Genomic DNA, 25,393 nt, shown 5'->3' on the forward strand with positions numbered 1-25,393 from the left:
AGGGACGTCATTGTTCCCCGACGGGCTGTAACAGTAGGCGGAGCGGGCCGGGCTGAGGCGGGGGCTGCGGCGAGGGGGACCCGGCAGCGCCGAGTCAAGCGGGGCCGAGCCAGGTAATGGGGCTGGGGGGGGGAGTCGGGCCTGGCGGCGGCCTGGCAAAGCCCGGCAGCGCCGCGTGCGTCTCCCTGCCTGGAAATCAATGGGCCGGGGGGGAGGGGCCGGCCCGGGAAAGGGAAGGGAAAGCGACCGGCGGGAGCAGCCGGCCCAGCCCAGCCCAGCCCACCCCGCCCCGCCGGGGCGCCGGCCGGGCACTCGGCCGCTGCCCTCCTGGCTGGCGGGCAGCCGGAGGGGGTGGGACCCCCGGGCGGGGCGGGGCGCCGTCCCCAGCACGCGGCGGAGGGACCCAGCCCCGCCGCCGCCGCCGCCACCCCCTGGGCCGGCGGGACCGGCCCCCTCCCGGCGCGGCTCTGGGGGTGGCGGTCCCCGGCGCGATGCCTCCCCTCCGCGCCCGCCTCCTCCGTGAGGTGCCGGGATCTCGCCAGCGCCCGCCCGCCGCCTGCCTCTCCCTCCTGTTGTCGACGCGGGGGCTCGGCTTCCCTTCCCCGCGTCCCGGTGCCGGCGGGAGGGCGGCCGGGATCCCTTTTGCCCCGAGTTTCGGCGGCGTGAGCGGCGTTGTTCCCCGTTCCACGAGGCGGGGGCTCCCCGCGGGGCCTCCCCGTTCGGAGGGTCTGGGTTCGAGTCCATTCTCGAACCCCGGCGCCGTGTTTCCCCGCCGCGTTGCTATGGGCACGGAGTCGCCGTTGGGCGATAGCGGACTCTGTGGAGGCTCGGGCCCGGAAAGGTGAAAGCGGGGCGGGGAAGGCGGGCGCTGAGGCGGCACGGCAGGGCGCTGGGCCTGCCCCCGGCCGGGCAGGGAGCCGCGGGGCCGTGCGCGAGGTGGAGGAGGGCGAGGCGAAGAGAAGCGGACGCTCCGTTGGAGCCGCTTCCCGGCCGCCCCTCGCCTGCGTGTCGGTTTTGTTTTGTGTGTGTTCGGGCTCTCGCCGCTCCCGAGCGCGGACATGTTGCGTGCGAGCGTGCCGTGCCAGCCCGTGAAAGCAGCCTTTTATCTTTGGGTGTCAAAGCGCTGTCGGGAACTAAAAACCTTCAGAAAGGCAGGGGCAGAGGGTGACCGGGTTGGTTTCCTCAAGCTCTGCGCCGGTAATAAAAGGGCGTCGGAGGAGGACGGCGTAATTTCAAACAGAGATATTAGGACGCGTTAGGGAGGCAGGGTGGCGGGGAGCCCGTCCGGAGTGGGCACCGGGGCCGCCCGCGCTGCTGCTCCGGCTCCCGCGGGCTCCGAGCTCGGCGCCGCCCCAAGAAACTCCGCTGGCCTGCGAGGCAGCGGGGCGAAGGGCGGGTGGAGTTACTCTGTGCTTCGCCTACATAATTGGCTTCCAATTAAGGGTAAAGTGATAATTAATTTCACGTTTCCTGGCTTGAGTGGCTGGATTATTTTATAATGAAAATAAAAGTAGTGCGGCACGTGTGTTTGGGGTGTTTCTTCATTTCCTTTCTCCCTCTCTTTTCTTCCAGTAGTGTTGCAGTGTGGAAGTGTAGTTTGTAATTTAGACATGTAAACATGCCTGGTCTTCACATCTGTGCGGTAGTAGTTTTCTGTTGCTGCTTATTTATACCTAGGTATTTTTGTGTGTGTGTGTTATTTTTTTTACAATCACTGTTGAAAATGTTTGTTTTGTAATGAGATAAATGCATAACCACTATTTCCCAGTTAAACACAGTTTTATGAATGAGATGTTAAAATCTTCCTGAGCTGTGATTTATTGTATGCAAAGTGGAGACCAAATATAAACATTTAGACCAAGTCATAACTGATGTGTTTTGTGATGAGACTGCTGAAAAAAATCTAAACAATGCTGATGCAAAACTCCAAATGGCTTACTGTTGAGAAAAGTAACTGTTTTATCTGTTTTGTGAACAGTTACTGTGTTGACAGTAACTGTTTTATCTGTTTTACTTTTCAGTATTGTACTGGGAAAAGTCTACTACGACACCCGCACAGGGAAATAACACTCAATACACATGACAATGTAAACTTATGTTCGGCGGTGGTATAGGAACAGGATCTGTATGTATGTTGAACAACAGGAGAAGAAGAAAACATCAGGTTTTATAGTTTTTGTACTTCTTGGTCAAACAGGTGTTATGTCCAAGTTAAGAATTATATTGACATATTTGAAAAAAGTGGTGGATCTGATTTATTCTTACTAGAGTTGATATTTACTGTTGTATACTGCTTGATATCTGGTAATATATCACTCAGTTGTCAAAAATAAATTTTAAAATACGTAAGGCTTACCTCATTGGTCCATATAATGCTCGAACTTTTTTGTGATAATATTCTTCCATTTGCCTTTCGCTGCAATCTTGATTCTATTTTTTGTCCCACAAATATATTTTAAATATGTTGTTGAAACATTTTCCCTTTCAATTGGAAAAAGGAGATGCCACTGGTATCTGCGATTTAAAGACTGGGTCTTATCCGAAAATCACTGAGCCCAAGAACTGTCATCTTAGTATTCCAAATGGACAAGGATGTCTTCATTTCCCAGTAAAATGAGAGGGAAATTTCCAGTTCTGTGTATTATCTTCTCAGAAGTGGAAAATGTGTATAGAGTGGATTTTCAATTTAAGATTTAAAGGGAAAAAGATCTAATTAAAGGCTGTGCATGTAATCTGTCTTCTGTGAGACTAGAAGTTCTCTAATTTACTGTGCTTTGTTTAATCTACCTTAAGTTTTACCAATAGCAATCAAGTTTTGCCATAAATCTGAAACTGCTTTATGCTTTGTTCTCCCATTTTTTCAGTATAACAAAGCAGCTTCTGCTTTAAAACCTCAGTTAAGTTTATAGTTTCCCTAAACTTAAAAAGGCCCTACGTGCTGTAGTAAGATAGCAGAAATTTACATCTAGAAATTGATAATTGATCCTGTAATTATTCAGCAGCTTACTATGCGCACACAATTACACATATTTAAAGAGGTATCATCTCGAAACCTAATCAGCATCTTAAAAAGGACTTAATATCAGTTATTGCCTTTGTCCTTGAGGGCTGAGGTCTTGTATTGCTTTCTTTTACGTTCAGCATTTCCTTTTTATAGCTTACATTCCTCTGTTGTTTTGCCAGGGAAAAATGTACAACTTCACATAAGCAGAACTGAAAAAGATGCTTTTTGGTTCAACTTTTTGTTTGATAGTAGGAGTTGTAAATGTGATAGGTGCAAAGTACCGGACATACTGTGCCAAAAATGTATCAAAACAATTATTTCTTGAAAGGGCAGGAGAAACTCAGACAGAAATAAATTTACAAGTGTTTTCTTGCTCTCCTTTCCCAAGATTTCTCAGAGCTTTATCCAATCCTCTGTGTCTCAGAGGAATGTGGTTCCCAGGAATGAAAAAATGGGCCAAACAGCTCCTCTTGGATCTCAACAGGCCCGCACTTGAATGTGCCACTGCTCACAGCTCCTTTAAAAAAATAACTAATGGATTAAAATCCCATGAAAGCATACGAAATGTCATCAGTTAGCAGCTCTGCAGAAATTAAAAGTAATGTTGATACAATTTTGATGGAAAATTCTGCTTTGTGTGTTTAGTTTTGGGTTGTGGTTTTGTTTGGGTTTTTTTTAATCATTCTTATCGGCTGTTTACTTCAAGTTATTTCTTTGAGACTAAGTGACATGATTTCTCCTCTTCTTTTATTTCTGGAGTGCTTCCTGCCGTTCTTATGCCAACGTGAACTTTTGCCTCTGTTACAGATATGAACAATGACCATAGTTAACAAACCAAAATCTTCAAAATCTAAAAAATCATCATCAAGGCGGTCTGACAAATCTAAGAAACCCCGTACTAAAAAAATGACGTCACGCACCACAAATTTGGGCCGGGTACCACCTGCAGAAGATCCAAACAAAGTCTCTGTAGACAAAGGACCTGGAGGTGCTATTTATTGTAGATCATCTCAAAAATCAAAGCCTTTTGCCCAAAGAGATCTAGGTAAGCTTGTCTTTTGTACTCCCACCTTTTTCTTAAAAAACAAAATAAAACCGAATTAAAAAATGCAGTTCTTAGTTGTGGCAGTGCTATAAAATGGGACTGTGGTAAATAAAGACTTTTGTGGTAGACTTCAATTTTGTGAATCCCCTAATCCAGCTGAAGGGACTAGTGTTGCAAAACTTAGTTTTATCTGCTCACAATATATTTGTAACTTAGTTTTGGTCTATTTACAGTCAATTATGGGAAGCTTTTTATAACACTGAATGGTAAAACTGTTCAGGAAAAGATCTGATGTCTATAGGGTTAGTTTCTGTGCTAGTTACTTGCTATTTTTCTATCTTAGTTCTTGTATTTATTACTGTGTAATTACAAGTGTAAATTTGCGGTTTAACTTACAATAAGGAAAAAATAGTAATTGAATTAATAATTAGATTAAAGACTATAGATGGAAAGAAAGCTGTCAAAATTCAATAAAATCAGAGCGGTAGTTTGTCTTGTGTTAGAAGAATTAAAAGAGGTGAATAAACTATTGTTTAAAACAGTGTATTGACCAGGAAATTTGAGCCACAGTGTTAAAGCTGTGCATCATACATTTTTGTGTTTTGGAGTATAGCTGTTGCTTCTGGGTGCTCCTGCAGAATGCAGCTTGTTAAATATCCTTTGTAAAACAAAAGCAATACATCTTCTTTAAAATACAATTTTCTTGCAGTTGTTAATGATGGAATTGCCCCGCCACAAAGGATTCTTTTTCCACCTGAGAAAATTTGCATGGATTGGCAACAAACACAAAGTGTTGGAGTTGGACTGCAGAATCTCGGCAACACGTGTTTCCTGAATTCTACTCTACAATGTTTGACCTACACGCCTCCTCTCGCCAATTACATGCTTTCGCTTGAACACACCCAGTCATGTGGGTATTTTCTAACGTTATAATAAATCTGTTGGACAGCTGTGAAAGAACAACAGTGATTCTGTGAAGAAAACTCTTAGTTGTCTTATTTTATCTGTTGAAGCTGCCTTTGAACATAATCTTAAAGGTCTTTTCCAACCGAAATGATTCTATGATTATATTAACAGGAGATTCAGAATAGCATATAAAGTGCATTTGTTCATTTAAAGCACCATGGTAAAACTTCTAAAAAAGATCATTTCTTGCCTCACATGAACAATGAAGTGCCTTGTAAAGTAAGGCATTTGATGAACATTTGGCATTTGGGTTTCCTGCTGGTAGAAAGGTGATAAAATTTAGGATGTTGGTGTCATAGATTCTTAGTCTTCGCAGCCTAGACACTGTAATGCACTAATACTGTGATACATGATATGTTCACTGTTGACTCATTTAAAAAAAAAAAAAAAAAGGAAAAAACACCTTAGAAAGTGCTACGAGCTCATCTGTTATGAACTCAGATGTAAATTTGTGTGAGACCATGGAAATTTAGACTGATTTTATTCTAAATGGTTTGTTTATTATTATTTTTTAAGTCTTTGAATGTGTGTTCTTTGAATTTCATTTTTATATTTGAATTTATTTAAGCCTAGAAGCCTCTTTTCATATCCATATGTGTGTGTTTTTATAAAGGCACCTGTGTGCTTCCTAGTCTGATACCTTAGTATTTATTCCTAGAAATGTAACTGTTTTCTTACCATATATAAAAATGATTTCAGTTAAAAATCTTTTTGAAAAAAAGAGAGAAGAAATACTAATACATACATTACTTTAATCTTTCCTTTCTCCCAGAGGATTCTTAGCTCTGTGTCATGTCACCTAAGAGCAGTGTGCTGAAAATAACACACATTGTCTCTTAGTGCTCTATCATCAATGTCAATATTGTTTCCTCATATATTCTGCAGTCTGTGGAGTTCACATTCCTGTCAGCCTGCAAAAAAGATGACATTGCAGTAGATACTTAGGTTTCTCATCAGAAAATGCACTTTAATACAGATTTAATCGACTTTTTATTCTGTACAATGCTGCATAATGTCACAAAACTATTGGGATATTGACAACTTAGGAGAAGAGAATGTAACATGGAGAGCGGACATTGTACCTATAACTTAAAGATTTTTTTACGTTTTTTAGGGTTTGGGTTGTTTGGTTTTTTTTTTTTGTAGCAGTGTATATTTGACTAGACTGGGATGCTTTTTTTTTTTTCACTCTTCAGGTCATGAAGAAGGCTTCTGTATGATGTGCACGATGGAAACTCACGTTAACCAGGTCCTGTGTTGCTCTAATAATGCCATCAAACCTACATCTGTTATCAATGGCCTTAAAAGTAAGTTATTTCAGATGGTTTTATTTTTTGATATCTTTTAATTTTTTTAAATAATTATTTGATGCTTGTAAATGATTTTGATACTTTAAAGAAGAGAGATTTTAGAAATATGAGTTTTTCATTTTATACGAGATAAATATAATAATCCTCTTATTTATTAGGAATAGGAAAACATTTCCATTTTGGCAGTCAAGAGGATGCACATGAATTCTTATGCTTCACTGTTGATGCTTTGCAGAAAGCTTGCTTAAATGGAAGCACCAAGTAAGCATAAACAAACTAACTTTTAAATGTTATCTAGCCCCTCTTACCCCTTTATTTACTAGCATAAATTAAAATCTATGTCCTTGGTTTTCATAAAAATAAAAACCTGTTTGAAGCATTAACTCTATGCCTTAAATCTTCTGAGGTCTGATTATAACTTATTTGCAGATTGGACAGATCTTCTCAAGCCACCACACTTATTTATCAAATATTTGGAGGATATCTAAGATCCCGAGGTACGTTTAAAAAAAATCTTACTGTCCTTCGAAGTAGTCTGTGTCTTTTTATCTGTCTGTAGTAAAGGAGTTAGTAGTAAAAGTAATATGTATTAATAATTTAAATTTTCACAGTTAGTCTCTTTAACATGCTGTTAAGCATTTGTATTTGAATTCCAGTAAAGTGCTTGAACTGCAAAGCCGTTTCGGATACATATGAGCCATTCCTCGATATTACATTGGATATAAAGGTAAGATGTTTTGTGAATATGGGTCGAGATGTGTAAAGACTTGTAGAGCTTTCTAAAATAAACTCATTTTACTTAAAAAGGTACATTGTTAAAACAAAAGAGCTTGTTGGTGGATAGGAATTAATTAGACTCTATTCTTCTGTGGAAGCTATGTAAATGGTCTCCATGTTTGCGTTGGTTTTAAGCTGGAAGAATAATAATTATATCTACACAAACAATGATACTGTCATACTTCTCAATTATTCTTCTTCAATATACATCTATTGTTAGACTGATGGATTGGATTGTTCTCATTATTGATGTCAAAGCATACCACAGATGCTGTCTATCGTATTGCAAAATTTATTTATTTTGAGGTAGAATAATTTTCAAATGAGTTAAATGCTCAGCCTACTCTGTTTCTGCCTCCTTCTTCACAGTGTTTTCTGGTTCACAGTAGGTCACTTAAGTATGAACTAGCAAGATTCTCTCGTAAACTACTAGTAAGTGTTTGAAATTTTGCATTTCTAGTGACTTAGTGTTCTGCTTTCTTACTCCTCCAGGCAGTTACATCTGTCACCAGAGCTCTAGAACAATTTGTGAAACCAGAACAACTGGATGGTGAAAATAGCTATAAGTGTAGCAAGTAAGATTGTTACTAATTACATCTTAATAGAAGATACACATTTAATGTATTACATGACTTAGAGCATAAGTTATCTTTTGACTTTGTTTAGAAATAAGATAATGAAACACAGCTCTTTTGTTCTTTCATTTAGTTTTGTTTATGCAACCAATACAGTGAAATCCTTCAAAGCTTGGAAAATAATACATTTGTTTCTAAGAGAGTAATTTTTGTGTTTCTGTTTGAATATTTGGAAATATATTATAAGAATTGGTGCCCATGAGCTCATGTTAGACTTTTATGCCTAGTATTGTCCACAGTGAGACCTGGCAGTCTTCGTAGGTGTGAGCTTGCACGCTGAAATATTCATATGGCCAGAAGTTAAAAGGCATGTCTTATAAGTAGCGGTGAGCTGAAGCACAGAGCTATGGACAGCATATGGGGTGGGAGGCAACGTCAGCTTCCTGAAAGTCCTAGTGTTCACTGTGAAATAAAGTGAGATTGTGTCTCAGTGAATGTGAACAGACTCGGTGATAATTAACGTTAGCAACCTCTGCTGGCTCATCGAGCAGTGTCTTGCACAGTTCTTGAAGTGTAAAACCTGTGGACTACTGTTGTCCGATGTGAGACCTAACCGATGCTTAGTGAAAGCATAATGGAGGTAAGGTGTCCTATATGCTGATCAATATGTAAAATGTTTCTATGTACGTAAGAGCACGGAACATTTTAATAAGATATTTTAGTAAAGCAAGTTGTTATTCAAACATAAACTCAGAAAAGCAAAGACTGCCAGGCTCGGTTCTGTAACATTCCTGTCTGATCCTACTAAGTGAAAACTGTAGTACCTGCTTGTTGTATTTGGCAAACTATAAGTTAATTAGTACATTTGAATGCAGATGTTGAATAAAGACCATCCAATAGGCTATTACAGTTTAATCCCAGGGTCATTTTAGTCTGTGGATCCTAGCAAGCAGCATGTAATGTATGAAGAATTCTCATAGTTTACAGATTATGGCTGAGGAATAGTAAGGTCACTGGAATAAGCACGTCACATCTGAATTACATGATCCTTCATTAATGTGAGGTGTGATCAGTTTAGTCACACATAAAACCAGAAGTTTCAGTCATTTCTGTGAGTTGAAAAAGAAAGGTTTAGCACATGTACAGTATCTTTTCTATTACTGGTAAACTATGGTAAACTATTCCATTACTTTTAACTTTTTCCTAATTGACATTTTCCTTTTCTGTTCTACTGTGAATTTTTCTAATCAAGATTATTGCCTCGAAACTTTGTATCTAATTATAAGTTTCACAGAATTTTATGAAAAGCTTCTTTTTTTTTTGTTTTGTTTTTGTTCATAGGCATTCTCCATCAGTATGGAATTCTCTGCCTTGTATTTTGACATCAGAATTTGAAAAGAGACTATTTAATTCTTCCTACTTTTTGCTAGCAACAGTATTTTTCTGGATGATGTAAACTGATATGTTGCAGTCTTTCTCTCTGCTAGTGGTTGGATTTCACAGCTTACCCTGTACCTCCTACCTTTGAGTGTGCAATGCAACACACTTACAATTAAAAATTTTTGTTTCAAAGGACTGCAGATGGTTTCAGTGTCTTTACAGTGCATGAAGATTTACTAATGTCCAATGTCTCCCTCCTGCAGAATGACTGTTTTCTTCCATTGTGTTTTTTATGTTGATATATCATCCATTTTGGAAATTATTTGCAGTTTCTAGTCCAGAGGACCAAGAATCTCTTGTTCCACTTTTAAAATTTGCATTCCAGCAGAAAGCTGAAAGGATGTATCCAGGACAAGCATTCAAAATAGCCACTTTGGTGTAACAAGAAATGGCAGCTTGTCTTACATCCTGATGATGTGCTCTAGTGAGAGATTTCTGGTCCTGCTTTGTGCCAAGTTGTTGGGAAGCCTTACCTTTTTGGCATAACAAAGATACGTGTTCCGACAGTTGTTTGGCTATCAAAAGATAATGTTCTAAATCCTTTATTCTTTGTTCTGTAGAGCTGTCCTCTTATATCCTGCTATCTTCTCTATTAACAAACCTGAAATGCAGTGTATGGATTTATGAAAAGAAAAAACATATTATGCAAGTAAATATCATTCAAATAGCATAAGCATGTGTGAGAGATGAAAACTTGTTTGACTTTTGGAGAGGAAAAGAATATGCTGTTAAACGTTTGTCTGTGCTTGTTTTTAAGGTGTAAAAAGATGGTTCCCGCGTCGAAGAGGTACACGATACATCGTTCTTCCAATGTTCTCACAATATCACTGAAAAGATTTGCAAATTTTACAGGTGGAAAGATCAACAAGGTATATTTACAGTTGTAATGTAACTATCTTCTTGGAATGGGAGATTTCCCAAAGATGAATACTCATGTTAAAGTTGTTAACATTTGCAGGCAATAACTAGACTAATAACTATAGTCTAAGAAAAGTTGATATAATAACTATGGCTGCTGCTTTCTTTTTTAGTAACTATAAAGTTCCTGTGTGACCATAAGAGTATACCTTACTCTTAAACAGCTGATTCTGTAGAGAACAATTCTCTTCAACTTAAATTAGTAAATGTTGTTTATGAGAATAGGTATTTTTAAATGAATTGACAGGTATATTCATATAATCCTAGTCTGTGTTTTTAGAAGTGTTTTTCCCCAGGCTATTCTAGGAAGTATTTCAGAATAATTTTTAAATCTTCTTGGTCTGTGTTTAGGATGTAAAATATCCTGAATATTTGGATCTTCGAGCATATATGTCCCAGTCAATTGGAGAACCACTCATCTATGCTTTATATGCAGTTCTTGTACATAGTGGTTTCAACTGTAACGCAGGACACTATCTCTGCTTCATAAAGGTACGTATCAGCTTGATTTCTAATGAGGTAAAATCCGTGCTGACAAAGAAATTAAAAATGTTGCTGGTAACCACTGCTTTTAGCGGAAAAGGTTGCATTCTATGTTCTGTTTGATTTGTTTTGGTATGTTTTGTTCTGCGGTGTTCTATCTATGATGTCATTTGGAAAACATGCAGTTCATCTAAATATATCATTGTCTTTATTTGCAGGCTGGTAATGGACTTTGGTATCGCATGAATGATGCCTCAGTAGACCTTTCTGATATCAAAACAGTTCTCAATCAGCAAGCTTATGTACTTTTTTATATCAGGTAATAACAAATACAAAGTGTATTCAGAATATATTTACTTTCCCGTTATTTCTTCTTTGAAGTGTTTTTCTTTCTGTCCTAGGAAAGGATTACTGTTTGTGTAATTTGGTTCTATCTAACCTGAAATTACCCATATCATTTATTATCTTTCATTGCTTGCTCTTAAACTGCTGCGCTGTGTAAATTGCTATGTATCTGCTCACTGTAGCTGGCTCATTTAGAAAAGAGGAGAAATTAAGGCCATAGATGGTGTAAGGATGAGTTACTGCTCTGGAAAGGACAGTCGTAAAAAGACCGTTATCTAATTTTCAGTTTTTAGTCTTGGTTAAGTCTTCCGTATATGTCTTCCGTGTCATATAAACTGTTCTTATAAAATTGTAGAATGGGGTTTAATCCAAGAATAGGCTGAAAGAAATCTCTAAACTAAGATCACCGCTTTTTTCCCAAGGCGCTATGATTTGACACTCGGAGAACGTGCTTTTTACTTACCAGCACCGTCTTATCCCCGTTCATTCCTTGGTCAGCGGGGGACTAACAGTAAGCAGGCTGGATTTATAGGACCACGACTTCCTCCTCATATGATTAAGGTAATTTGAGAGAGGCAGATAATGGCACCAAATTGATAGTGATTTGGGGGTTTGGTGTGGGGTTTTTTGTTGGAGTGGGGTTTTTTTTTTTCACCAGCTGAGTTTTGTTTTCCCTCCCACACTGCAGCTTTCTTCACAGACCTCATGCTACGGCCAGAGTTATTCAAACAGTAGCTAATCCTAAATTGCGCAGCCATCATACTTCTTTACTTCATACTTCAACTCAGCTTTCTAAAGCGCTGAGAACTATGCTCTTGAGACAATTTAAGTAGTCTATTAATGCTTAAATAATTAAAAAAAAAAAAAAGTAAAGATTACTTGTGATTTTAGCTGAGAGAGTAAAAACAAATTCTATTCTTCCTGAGTACCAGAACAATTATTGTAATGTTTTCAGGGACTATTTAAAGGGAAAAATAAATATATTTCTAGGAATAGCTTTGATCAATGTTAAGTTGTTTGAGTGGGTTTAAAAAATGGTGCTCATTTGATACCAATATGCAGTAAACCAAAGACAGGAATTAAACACACTTGTTGAGCTTACATTTCTATTTGAAGGGGGATGTTTTGTTTACTTAGATGTTGAGGCAATTTGTAGGAATAGATAGTAGAATTTAATGTTTTTAAACTTTAAATGCTGTGTGTTTGCACATATCCATCTTGCAATCTCTTCTTTTCAAATACAGAATTCAAGTCGTTTAAACGGAAATGGACCCCTAAAAGAGGATTCAAATACTGTTTGTGGTACCCTAAAAAGGCCATCATCAGCTCCACCGACAGCTTGTATTCAAAACTGGGCAATTACCAGGCCTTCGGTTACTGACCCATCAAAAAACCAGAAGATCACTATCAGTATTCATAACAAACTGCCTGCACATCAGACTATGTCACAACCTGACTGTCTTAGCAGTGCTGTGGAGGATGAGGATCTAAGCAAGCCCGTTCCGTCATCCACAATTACAAATTCTTCTGCAGCAGAGTCTACCTCAAATGCATCCACAGTGTCAGTTGCTACTAATGTCTCCAAGCAGGAGGATCCTGATGAAATGTTTGTTGAGCCGGCAGTGAATGGAAATCCTAAACTCGGCTCTGATAACCCAGTCCCTTACAGTGCAGAATCTTCAGGAAAATCTGAGGAATCTAAGGGTTTGTTTAAAAGGAATTGCAACATAGTATCTTCTAATGGAATTTTGATTGGAAAAGTGGTCTGTTCGTTGCAGAATCCCCGTTCTTCCTGTCATAATGCTGAAGAAGAAAGATCCCAGCATGAGCTGCCAAAAAACGATTCGCTAAATGGTGCTATTAGTTTAGATAATGAACCTAAAGAAAATGGACTGAAACTTGATGATTCCACTTGCCAAGTTCAACCTGTTAAACCTTCTGAGATTTTCTTTTCTAAAACAAATGGATTGCTTGAAACAGTGAGTTATGTTCGTTCCATCTAGAATTTCTCACCTATGATGTGTTCGGTATTCAGGAGCATTATAAAATTCCTAAGTCTTGTGAAATACCAAGAGAACACACAGCACAGATTTCATCATAACGCTTTGTGCTATAATCCCATTAGAATTTGCAGAACTGAGCTGACGTACGGGAACATGTCATCTTGAGAGAAGTTCAGCTGGGATAACATTTCATAAGTTTCATAAACATATTTGGGGAGGGTGAATGGGGTGATGTGTAAAATGGGAATAACACATACAACTCCAAGTGATCTTGTTTAACATCTCATGTAGAAATTTTGCAAACAGTAGTTTTCTACTAAAGTTTTTTTTTTTTTTTTTTTCTGCCTGTTAACTTCTGTCTTTTAACTGTAGATGCCTGTAACCATGTCGCCAGTTCCTCAAGAAATAATCTTAGAATCTCTCACGTACAGCCAGTTGAACAGCTTGTCAGAGGAAATAAGGTAAAATGAGTACATTCTGATTAAAGCAAGATTTCATAGAAGTTTATAATTGTTTTACCTGTTTACTGATACTATTTAATAGAAAGATTTAGATCAGTATAGAGAATTCCACATTGTACTTCTAGTGTTGCAAACATCAGCACTGAGCATGTATTATTCTGACATTAAATATAGGCAGATGCCTCTTTGAAAACTTTCATTTCTTCAGAGAATGTTTTTCTATTTTTTTTTTTTCGTTGTCTGTGATACTTCTTCTACTCCCCTTTTCCTTTTTTTTTTTTCCATTCTGGGATGTGTAAATGTAGATTCCCACTATCTGCTCTCCCATTTGATGGAGAGGGAGGGAAATCCATGTGCTTTCATTTTTCTGGTTGAAAGGAGAGCAAATGTAGTTGTTTTGGCTATCGATGTGATTCAAAGCAGCAAGTAGAGGGAGACACATGTGTTGGGTGTGGGTTTTTCAATGCAATACTTGCAGAATCAAGAGCAAAAAACACCAGCTCTGAGAGCTGAGGAAGGTGTGAGAATAGGTTTCTAAAGGGCATGTCAGAGTTTTCCAGTAGCAACCATTTTTTTTACTTCGAGGTATTTAACTCCTAACATTCATCTCTTAGATGGATTTTTTTCCAAGTGAAAAAATGTGTTTTTCATTTTGTGCAGTGTCCCTGGACCTCAGAAATCTTCTGAGAATGATGCTCTCATGGAAAATGTAGTGATGGAAGCATTGTTTGCTTATGAAGAATCCAGGAAGGTTCCTTCCAACTTTAGCTATGAGGTTGAGAATCTTTTTACTGTCCCAGATTCTGAAAACATTTCTGCCAAAGAAGCTGTTGCTCAAAGTATTATAACAAAAGTGGACAATGTGCATCCCAGTATCAACGGCCAGCACAAGGTCAGAAAAAAATCCATGGACACTGAAGATGAATTGCATGGGCAGTGTGAGTCTGAAGACAGCAGAGACAAAGACAAGCCAAGAAGATTAAAAGAACCTGAGCTCATTTCAACGGAAAATCCTTTGTACATTGAAAGGTCTCCTGAGAGCGAAGAGAAATTAGGGCAAACTTCCTCTGTAAAGTCTGACATTGAATGTAGTTCTAAAAACCTTGCATCTCTAGATACCACAGATAAATGCCAAAACACAAAGGACATTTCTAATAACTATGTAGAGGTACCACCTGTTAATGACTCTTCTATTATGAAGCTGGATAAAGTTTTGGAGAGTCAATTTTCTAGAGAAAATGAGGGACTGAGTAATAAAAACTGTGAAGAAGATAAACATAGGAAAAAATACAAGAAAAAAATATACGACTCTAAAAAACCTGATAAAGAGCACTACCGAAAGAAGAGAGAAAACTCGGACACTGAAGAGAGGGAGAAGGAGAAGCAAAGCAGAAGCAAAACAGATGATCATTCCCACAACAGGAGGTGCTCTCGCAGTGTGGAAACAAATAAGCAAAACCGTTACAAGCAGGAGTATTGCAATGAAAGCAAGTACAGATCTTCCCATAATGAAAGAAGCAGTCCAAATAATGGCAAAAGCTCAGGAAAATATTCTCGTTATAGATCCCGGAGCAGAGAAAGAACAGAGCAAGGCAGGAACAGGTATTATCATTCCAAAGGAGAGAGAACTTGGAGCAGAGAAAGATACTATCAGGATCAACCACGGAGATGGGAAAAATGCAGATACTACAGTGATTATTATTCCTCTCATGCAACAAGAGACGGTAGAGAGAGAAAGTCCTCTCATTGTGATAAAGACTTTGACAAATCGAGTCAAGCTTACAACAACAGGTCACATAAGGATTATCATTGCAAAAGCAGATGGCCTCACAACACAGTCTCTAGAGAGGAAGACGTACATCATTTTAGCAGCCACAGAGTGAACTTGCATCATTGTTCAGTACCTCAGCAGCAATCTGAAAAATATTCGCATGAAAGGCATGCACTTCCACCTCTGTCAATTCATTCAAATTTTGAAGACTCTTCCTGGGAAAATGAAAAAGAAAAACTAAGAAATCTCAAAAGAAAATACGCCCACGATGAAGGAAGCGGAAGCGAAACAGAAAAGAAATCCCGAAAGATAGATGACCAAAGAATGAAAAAATATAAGAAGGTCAAGAAGAAAAAGAAATCCAAAGATAAACATCGAGAGAAGGATTACAAGTAAGCAAGGATTCCAGCATAATCAGCAATTTTTTCCTAATTCTTTTCTGGGTGTTTCTCATGTCTGGCTTTTTTTCATTGTTTCTAAGTTATTTATGTAGCGTAATCTGGCTGGGGATCATGTCGTTAGATTGGTCAAGTGAAGACAGGAAAGATATTGCTGAATTGTGTTAGAACACTAGATCTGGACCACATAGTTAGCATCGCATCTGCGCACCGTTCTTGATCAGGTTACAACAATTATTTTTTTAATTACAGATATTCCACAACTAGCCCTTGTTAATGATTTGTGTACAAACCAGGCCCTGTTGTCCTTCAGTCTGAGGGCTTAAGTTTGTTCCATCTAAAGTAAGTTAGATGTGCAGAATTTGCCACAAAATAGCTGACACGCTGCAAGTCATCACCTGTGGTAAAATAAATAACGTTTCATATATGCATCAAGTGCCACATGTGTTTTTCTATTTTTAACTTGCATGTTTCCTTCAGACTTTATGATTTGGATTTCTGTGTGCTCCGCTTTGACAATGACAATCGCAAACATAAGAAAAAGAAGAAAAAGAAGAAACACATCAGGAAACTGAAAGCCTTCTTGGAACATGTAGATCCTCATTTACAGAAGAAAACACGACAGAAGAAGGAAGAGTCCTGTCCTCCAGGCAGTTATTTATGTGAGCAATACAGAAACCAGGGTAAACAACCCTACAAGGAAGGGAAGCCTCCTGGTGCAGGTGAAAGCAAGAAATACAGCTCCATCAGATCCAATGAGTATGTTAAAGGTAAGGGGCACAGGATGTTTGCAGGACTCCATTCTAGTAACATAGACAATATTATTTAAAACAATCTTTAAATGTTTGTGTGGTGAAATCTCTGCTTTATATCATGGCTTCTGAACAGTCTGCATTACTATAAAAAGTATTTGATAGGCTTCTTTTTTTTTTTTCCCACATTTACAATTCTAGGAAAGAAAGTCTGAAATAAAACTGCGAAGGGGTTGAAGGGCAAGTAATTTTAATTTGATCTGATGGTTAAGTGAAGAAAAAGTGGGAGAGATGCAAGACGCCTTATTAAGTTCAGTCCAAGTAACTAGGACAAAAATCCTTGGGCAGCTCCATCTTGAAAAAGAATCTAGTAGGTAGACAGGAGGTTCAGTAGTCAAGATGGAAGATGGTGACATGAGAACTTCCAGGCTAGTAATACTGCTGTGAAACACCATCTTCCTAAAAAAGACTGCCAGATTAATTGATTTTAATAAAATACCATGTTCAGCTATTTCATAGCGGAAACAGTGCTGACTGCTTATTCCAAGTAATGTAAGTCAGTGATAATGCCGAAATACTGTGCTTCAGATGCAGACCTGCCTTCTCCGAAGCACACTGACTCACAGCTGTTAACCCTCCAGAGGATGCTTCGCAGTTTGACACCTGGAGAGTATGTTCATTTCCTGCTATTGCTTTATTTACTTCTGGGGTTTGCTTCTGCTAGTATAGGCTTAAAATGCAGAGAACTGAGCTAATGAAACAGTTCTTTCCCAATTTTTAATACTAAAAAAAGTCAGTGTGGTGCTTCTCATAAAAAACAAAATACAAACTTGAGTGTGTGACTGAATTTACACTGAACTGCTGTTGCTTGTCATAGTCCTGACTTCAGCTCTCGGTAGATGATAAAGTTTGATTAGCTGTAGGACTATGCAGTGAAGAAGATTGCACACTGCAACAAATTCAACACCTAAAATCAAATTTGACAACATTTCTCATGAAATTTTTGTGAACAGAAGTGTTTTTTATAAAAATAAAACCTTAAGTGCCCATTATCTGACATAAAGCCAGTCCCAGTTACTCAGATATTTTAATAAACCAGCAACCCCAGCCATCTATTTACTCTTACAGATAACTGAAGTAATCCCTGAAGAAGGCAGCTCACCATCCAAAAGCAAGTTTTATTTTTAGATTTTTTACAAATTATGCCTACCCACAATTTAGGAATTGGGTTAATAGTCAGTGACAGTTGTGTTCACCAATAGCCCAGTGTGGAACATGTCATTCTGGCATAAAAACCAAAATAATTTATCTTCTTTGCATTACAGTTGGATGCATTTCACCATTTGGAGAGTTTAACCTTGGAAGATATTTTAATTTTCAAATTAAATGTGGTTTCCACATTGAGGTAAATTGCCACAGTTAGCAGGGCCTTGCACTGAAAAGTTTGCTTAGGCCAAAGGGAAGGTGCATTTGTGGAGAAACAACTGTTGTATTTTAGGACATAGACAATCAAAAGTTTTATTCTGAAAATATTGTACAGAGGGAAAGCTGATAGTTCACACATTCTTCTTGTGAAATTTAGTATGATATTTATCTCTAACAAGGAAAGATTAAGAAGAATTGAATTGAGGTCTTTCAAATACTATTGTTGTAAAAGTAGACTTTTTTATAACACTGATGTCAAAATAATCCTTATTGGACTGAAAGTGTCTCTGTTCTAGCTGATGAATCAGGAACTGAACAGAATATGTATCTGCTCCAATACTCATTTGGCTTTAGTGAATTCTCCGGCCAGCAGATGGCAAACTTGATTTTTTCCAAACCAGCATAGCAAGAAAGTAAATGTCTTGCATCTCATCACACAAGTCAGGGGCGTTAAGATTACCGGGCTCTGTAGGTGAAAGAGGTGTTCATTGATAAATACGATGGCAGTACCCCACTTTGACACCCTGCTTGCAATACAAGGGGGTTATAAGGGCTGTGAAAAGCAATTTTTTTAAGACTTGCAAATATTTTGTCAAGTCCATGGATGTTAATTAGCTTCATCTTGTGAAAAGGTAAATAATTTTTTAAAAACAGGTCTCAAGTGGGATTTTCTGAATGATGGAATCTAATCTCAATAAAAGGCCACTTTGGCAGTGTGTTTTTAGAGAGTACTGAACCTCTCAAACGAGCCGGGGACAGGCGAGGAGCAACTGAGAAGGAATTGTGAGGTTGTGCCTTTTACACCAAGACTCGTGTTACTTTGAACAAAGTAATAAGGAAGAAAATGTCTAGTGATAACTTGTGTTTCAAGAAAAATCCAGATAGGATGAGAGAAGGAGCAGCTTTAAAGCCATTAATTTCCTACATTCCTGCATCTTCTCTCCAGCAAGTTTCTGGAGGCTTGCTTTTGTGAGTAAAACTTGGTCGGCTTGACCACAAGATTGTTAGTAAAACAAGGATGCTGTCTAGGCAAAACTTCAACAAAATTTAATTTACCCGAGGTCTACCACTTGCTAATAAAGCAAGTGGCTTTGTCTTGATACTCTGTACAGTTCACCAGGCTTAGCATAGCACTGAAATGCAGTCAGTTGAAGTGGGAGGAAGCCACCTTCCCGAGTCAGCCGGGTCCTGCAGCCACGAGCTGATGGAGCTGTCTGCAGGTTTGAGACTCCTCCTTCAGAAATCAAACCACTGAGACGTCGTTTTGTGTTTAACATCACATCGGGGAGTGACACTGCTTCCTTTTGTCTTTCAGATGTGGAGCTTACTGATGGAAGCCTTCAATACTCAAACTAAACCTACCGTCAAACCCAACAACTTCTTACCGTCAAACCCGACATTACCAATATTGACCATCAAAACTTAAATTTTATTATCAAAACATTTACCATCAAGACAAAATCCAGTCATAAGTGGTGCTTAACATTTCTGTACAGAATTTTACCATGAAAGAACTTTTTTTTAGTTTTTAACTTGAGACTTTCTTTTTTAAAATATACTTCTAATCCAAAAGGGTGGAAACTTTTTACAACTGCTGAACATTGTAAATTACCACATAAGTATCTCGCTGATGTGAGATCGTGCCCTGGAATAGACCATCTCAAATGCTGCTTAATTACAGACTCAGGTTGACTTTATGTTATTCATGTAATGTTACTCCAAGTTAGACATCTGGTGCAAGAGCGACCAGGAATTATAAAAATTGCAACTGACAGTCTGTATATTTAATTTAAAGACTTATTTAAAATTTCACAAGCTCTCAGATAACTAGAGTTTTGCAAGAGCTTAATCTTTTTTTTTTCTGTGATGTCTGACACTAGAAACTAATTTACTTCACATTTGAGTTATATTCAAGATCTGAAGAAAATCTTCTGGTTTTCAGCATTGTGAAACAACGAATATGCAGTTCTGAATGTATCTCTCAAGACTATTTGTATACTCTTCCATATGTTTTTATTACATTTTCTTAATATACTGTCACTTGTCTTAAGTCTCAGTTGTCTGTTTTGTCTCTCTAAAGTGTCTAGTTACAGACAAATTCATACTGTGATTTTTATTTTTATTATTAAATGCTATCAAACTGTGATGCACTTATTATTCACTGGTCCTGCATCAGGAGATGAGTGGGGAACCTGTATTAAATACAGTTCATCTGAATAATCTGTCTGGTTTATACAAGCTGTGTTGTTCAGAGATGTCTAAAGTTTGATCTTTGTTTTTTTAAAGATAAAAAGCACTTGCCCCACTGTAAATATATAGCATGTAAAATTTATATAGTATATAAATACAGCAAAGTTAAAATGGATTTTTACTTGAGTTTTACTTGAGTTATTTAACATGCAATATGTCATGTGAATTGACAGCTGTCAGAGTGTGTTTGATACTCAAGAAATCAGATCTTCCTTTCAGTGGTAGGTGAGAAGATGCTGTCGGTGTGACCCAGAGAAGATAAGTAACTTGGACTTCAGCTGCCTAGACAAGAATGCAGAAGGCTTTCTCCTTTGACGTTAAAAGCTTCCGAAACCAGGCAACAGGTTGGAGGCTCAGCAGTAGCTTAAAGTAATATTTTGGTACATGGAGAACACCATAAAGCCAAACCATAAGTGTACCCTGCATAATGTTCCTATGGCAACAGTTCTGTGAAGTTACATAAAGTAACATGACAAAGAAACCACATACCTTTCCTGTATCTGGCTTTTTTTTCCTCTGGCTCCAAGATTTGGTGTCTTGTCTTTTGTCTGATGAATAACTCCGGCATAAACGCGTAAAAGGAGTTTAAAGGGTGACTGCTGCACCTCCAGTAAGAGCTCCAGAAGCAACAACTGCCTGAGCTGGTTAATAAGCAGTAAATGGAGGGAGGGCAGTTAGTGACAGTTTTGGATTAGAGCTACAGAGCAGCAGCGTGGGCAACTGCAGCAGCGCTGGACATTTCTAACTGGGGGAGGTCTAATTAATCTACTTGAGGAGCAGAGCTCTGCTTTGGTTGAAACTCATGCAAGGGAACTGACAAACTACCTCCTTAATTTAGGGTGGCTCTCAAGGGAAACCAGCTCTTAATGGAACAACACTCATAGCTGTAGCATACTTTACTGAAACAAGCTATTTTACAGTTGAAGGTTTTTTTCTCTCTGCAAATTTAAACCTGGTAATTTAAATTAATGTGCCCAAAGATAGGGAAAAGGGCCTTTTACTTACAAGAGCAGTTATAACATGTGCTGTAAAATCGAACCTTAATCTCTTTAAAAAAAAAAAAAAAAGTACAAATCAACAATTGCCTCCCCTCTCTTCTTGGTAAATGAGGAGCTATACAACAGTAGAGTTTCACACTTTATTTCTGAGAAAATCTCCAGATTTAAGCAACAAGTCTTAATGATAAATGAAAACATGAATATTGCAGTGGATTTACATAGAACATCACATTTTAACAATGATTGATACAGAGTATGTCATGCAAATCACTTGTATACACCAAGTAATACTTATATCAATACATATCTGTACAGTATTTACATTTTATATTTAAACTCTAGCTAGAAACATTTTCCAAGAAAATATAGAAATGAAACTGGTAAGCCACAAGTCTTAATTTGTAGCATTTGGTCTACAACAGACCTAGCTTTTCCAGCAAGCATATCTACATAGATATGTAATAAATCTTAAAAATATGCATTGTTTTTATATATGAAGCATTATAAATGCTGCTTAGTTTACAAAGGTTCAGTTTTGTACCAGTTTAAAACGGTTCAAAATGTTAAGTGACGCAGAGCTTATTTTATTTTGTCAGAATATTGTAAAACGTAAGTCAGTCCGGCTGAGCTTAAGTATTATATACAGTTCTCTCCCTCCGCTGCGCCGGCAGCGTGGCTGATGTTAGTGGCCAAGTGGTTCAGATTAGACGCTGAGCGAAGCCACGCACACGGTGGAAGCAGCAGTGGCTCTTGCTGGCCCCTGCAGCTGTAAAGGGCAATGTTAAAAACAAAGAGCTGAAAAAACGATGCGAGTTTCAGTGCAACAGGAAGGGAGAACTCTGTTGTCCTCAGAGGACTTTTCCTCAGCATGGCCAAACCGTAACAGGTATTGCTTTAGGCCACCGAGCAGCTAGTCTCAGTAGCTACCCCTGGACTTGAAGCCCAATAAAAAAGGGAAAGGTTGAGAGATTTTTCTTCACCCTCGTGGATAGTACCTCATTTGGCCAAAATTTTCACAAGCCACTTTGTTTTACTGGCCTTGTAGCCAGTGGAAATTTTGGGCCGGTTTCACTCCCTGTTAATACTGTTACAAAGAACATTTGAAATCAGATATTATCACACACAAGAACGCTACTCCATTAGCTTTGGTAAATTAAATAGATATATTGAGCACCACAAAGAGCAGTTTAAGATGTCGCATTTTAATGCTATGAAATAATGTATTTCCTGATATAATATCCTCAGTTACATGTTACTCTAAATAATTATTTCTGCCAGATATAAGAATTTCAAACTAAATACAGCAAATGAACTCTCAAGGCATTTCCTTCATGCTTATAGGCAGACATCCTCACTTGGTTAAATAAATAATTTTCTTGAAGGTGATATTTCAGAAGATAAGAATTGATACAAAAGTGCTTCGTGGCTTATTAACGCTTCTGTAATCTCACATTTCTCCACAAATACTTTATTTGCTGCTTTTCTCCTTTACACTCGTTAGTACCACTGGTTCTGGCTTATCACTATTTGCATTACAAATCTGCTTGCCCAAAGCTAAAACTGCTGTATGCAGAGCTGGAAAACAAAACTTGAAGTTGGAGACCAGAAGACTCAAAACAAGTGCTGCGAGCAGCTCTGTAATCATGCTGCTTTGCAAACAGGACATACAACTTAATTCGTTTCTATGAAGTTTAAATGAGTTCCATTAAGCAAAGATATCCCAACGCTGATACTTATTCAAGGATTCTACCGCCTTTGGTCGAGTTTTATTCCCTTGGAAGTACTCAGATTTGAACATTCACCCAAGTAGACTGCAATGCCACACACTCTGGGGAAAATCGAAGGTGTGGAGAAGTTGACTTCACTCATTCCTTCCCGGCCTTTTTTGCAAACATGCAATAAAGCAAAACATTCACAGGCTGACACCCCATGCAAAACAAGGCAAATTAGTAAGACAGGAACAACAGAACAGATTCTCTCTTGCAGTTAAAAGGAGATTTGAAACAGATCAACTTAGAAAGTCTGTGTTTTTGCCAGTGCAGTACATTTCCCTATAATGTATCCAGAGGTGCTCCTATAACTCCAACAAGCAAAACTGCTTTGACAAAGCATTGCGTCTCCTAAGCATTCACTGTCACAGTAGGCATGGCTCAGGTTCAACGAGTTTGTGAAAAACTGAGAGCTAACAGAAGCAGCAGGGTCCAAAAAGCCACTTTTTTTCCCCATTGTGGAATCAGGGGCTTTACTTTAAGAACGGTATGTGCACTACCAACAGTGAAGCGTTGTACTAAAATCTGCCACAGCAGTTTACATGTTGCTGAAAGTCCTGTTGGGACCACAGAAAGATCCTCCACAAATTAAAAATAAAAATAAAATAAAAAAAAAAGACGTGCTTGTGGGGGAGTTGTTTAATTGCACAAGGGAATTGATGTGTAAGATTTTCAGTAAAAATAAGGATGTCTTCATTTTTTAAAATTTCAACTGCTGAAGCACAGATCTGAAAAATCGCCTTTAAGAACGCAACAAAAATACTGATCATTTCTGTATGTCCAAAGTTTGTTATCAAGCAAAGGACTGAATCCTGCTTGCTTAACTATCTAGGGCTGTAATTTACAGAAAGATTTCACCTTCCTGGTTTTTCTCTTTAAAAACATGAAATGCATGTGAAATTTGGGAGTGTTTTCACATGCAAAGCCTTTTAAACTCATGCAAGCCCTGTCACCTTACTCCTTTAGCAGTAACTTACTGTTAATTAAACTACAAGCTATCTAAAACATAAGAAGGATGTTACTATATAAAAAGCAGATTAAACCTGTCATTAAATCTTACTGCTTATTGTGAGTATACGAGCAGACGGGAATGAGTTTTAGCCTACTGGCAAATATCAAACCCCATCTGCACTTAGTGTCACATCTACGGGCTCAAACCTTTGTGGTTGGGCCCTGCATGTATTTCAGTGCATATCAACCAAACCCTTTGGCACAGCTAGTAAACTACACAGCTGCCAGTCTACTGCTGAGTCGCGTTTCTGAACAGAAAAGCCATTTCCATAAAGGTAGGAGAGCAAATACTAAATCAAAGCTTCACTCAGCCATTCATTTGCTGTGAAACATGCACGACTTGAAAACTGATACTGAGATTGTGGGTCTTCCGCTTACAGAAAAATTAAGTGCTAGACCACGCTGTACTCCACTTCTGGTGCTGCGTTTCAGTGAGAGATGAAAGTCTTACAGTCACTCCTTCTTTTATAGGAAATGTGCTCAAACAACAGATACAGGACATTTTACTATTGGCCTCGAATTCCTTCCCTCCCAACCCAAGTAAACTGGAGTTGTAACTAATGTAAGTGAAAACAAGGCTTCCATGTTTTCAGTTGAATTCAGTTCCAACATCATCATCCTCTGGGATTTGAAGCTTATTTCAAATTATACGCCAAGAACTATTTACCCTGAAAGGTCTTGCCAACTTTTTATGTTGTAGTAAAGTGTATATATATAAAAATTTACAGTTACTGTCTTCATTTAGTTTGTCCAATTTTTACATTATCACTCAACTGTATGCTCATTTATAGGTCAATGCAGTTGCTGATCATGTTCTATTTCTTGTTTGCAATTCGTCGTTTCCTTGTTGCCAGCATATCATAAAAGGGATCCCTGCTGATACTTGCTCTAGGAAAAAAAAGAGAAAAAAAAAAAAAAAAAAAAGGAATCATCGGTTTGGTTAACAAACACTGGTTTGTGAAAACTAAAGCTACTCTGTTGTCTCTTCCCTGTGGATGACTCCACACTCTTAATGAGATAATGGATGGTTCACTCCTAAGCATCACAAGCATCACATCTTGACCATTATTTATTTCTTCAAGCGTGGGTCTGCTTTATAAACCTTACAAGATAAACTCAAGCTGTGAAAGTTTAAAGCTACACTGTGAACATGCTTAAGATACCCGTCACTGAAGGTAATTTTTAGGTGAAGCAAGAATCTAATAAAATTAGAGTGAAAGATGATTCAAACAAGACTTTACATTTGCTTTAAAAAAAAAAAAAAAACAAAAAACAAAATCCACTTTTTCCTCATCTGAGTTAGTAGTACTATTTCCTTAGGACCAGACAGTAACAGGAGACTCTTATCTTGATCTGTCAACCCCACGCAGCTTGTCATTAATCCTAGGGGACACTGTCACATCAGAATTCTTCAGGCAAGCTGGAATACGTGTTATCTTAGTCTCTTACTCTGAAAAGAGCTTATGCTTAATTTCTGAAAGACATTTAAGACTTTAAACTCACTTGATAGATTTAATCCACTCTTCCTTTTCCTCTGGGGTGGGAGCAGATATTCTGTACACTACATGGTTGCCTTCCACCACTCGACCATCAGCTTCCGTTTTACAGGCTTTAATTACTTGACCTTTATGACTGGGGTTATACAGCTCAAAGCAGTTCTGGACGGTAGAAATGAAGAAATAAATTTTAAAA

At 38.4% G+C, this 25,393-nt stretch overlaps 2 protein-coding genes across 5 annotated transcripts in view; one reads left to right on the forward strand and one right to left on the reverse strand.

The window, feature by feature from the left end:
* The first annotated feature begins 18 nt into the window (after positions 1 to 18).
* Positions 19 to 20,409, forward strand: USP42 (ubiquitin specific peptidase 42). Of its 3 annotated transcripts, none has more exons than XM_086759749.1 (17): positions 19 to 113; positions 3,812 to 4,049; positions 4,759 to 4,959; positions 6,212 to 6,322; positions 6,484 to 6,586; positions 6,755 to 6,822; positions 6,982 to 7,052; positions 7,595 to 7,677; positions 9,875 to 9,986; positions 10,387 to 10,527; positions 10,737 to 10,837; positions 11,286 to 11,424; positions 12,108 to 12,842; positions 13,239 to 13,327; positions 13,988 to 15,490; positions 15,977 to 16,266; positions 18,989 to 20,409. In XM_086759749.1, exons 2-17 carry the CDS (start codon positions 3,821 to 3,823, stop codon positions 19,027 to 19,029), a joined length of 4,017 nt encoding a protein of 1,338 aa, XP_086615875.1. In that variant the 5' UTR covers positions 19 to 113; positions 3,812 to 3,820; the 3' UTR covers positions 19,030 to 20,409. The 3 variants fall into 3 exon arrangements, with proteins under 3 accessions (XP_086615875.1, XP_086615877.1, XP_086615876.1); XM_086759751.1 differs by having other exon boundaries at positions 15,977 to 16,259; positions 18,997 to 20,409; XM_086759750.1 differs by lacking the exon at positions 19 to 113 and adding an exon at positions 500 to 841.
* A 638-nt stretch (positions 20,410 to 21,047) lies between these two features.
* Positions 21,048 to 25,393, reverse strand: part of CYTH3 (cytohesin 3) — a 53,353-nt gene continuing 49,007 nt past the window's right edge. For both annotated transcript variants that reach the window (XM_086759863.1, XM_086759862.1), the window contains exons 12-13: positions 25,205 to 25,359; positions 21,048 to 24,589 (exon numbers count right to left, since the gene is read on the reverse strand). In XM_086759863.1, coding sequence (XP_086615989.1) covers positions 24,517 to 24,589; positions 25,205 to 25,359 — 228 coding nt within the window. In that variant the 3' untranslated portion in view covers positions 21,048 to 24,516. The remainder of the gene's footprint in view (positions 24,590 to 25,204; positions 25,360 to 25,393) is intronic.

The sequence above is a fragment of the Chlamydotis macqueenii genome, chromosome 15, assembly GCF_036417535.1.
Source record: "Chlamydotis macqueenii isolate bChlMac1 chromosome 15, bChlMac1.mat, whole genome shotgun sequence".
NCBI lineage: Eukaryota > Metazoa > Chordata > Aves > Otidiformes > Otididae > Chlamydotis > Chlamydotis macqueenii.

Excerpts from the sequence above, each read along its gene's own strand:
- USP42 (XM_086759749.1), top strand. The coding sequence starts at position 3,821 with ATGACCATAGTTAACAAACCAAAATCTTCAAAATCTAAAAAATCATCA. Across the intron at positions 10,838-11,285 it reads TATGTACTTTTTTATATCAG|GCGCTATGATTTGACACTCG; the intron begins GTAATAACAAAT and ends TTTTTTCCCAAG. Across the intron at positions 15,491-15,976 it reads CATCGAGAGAAGGATTACAA|ACTTTATGATTTGGATTTCT; the intron begins GTAAGCAAGGAT and ends TGTTTCCTTCAG.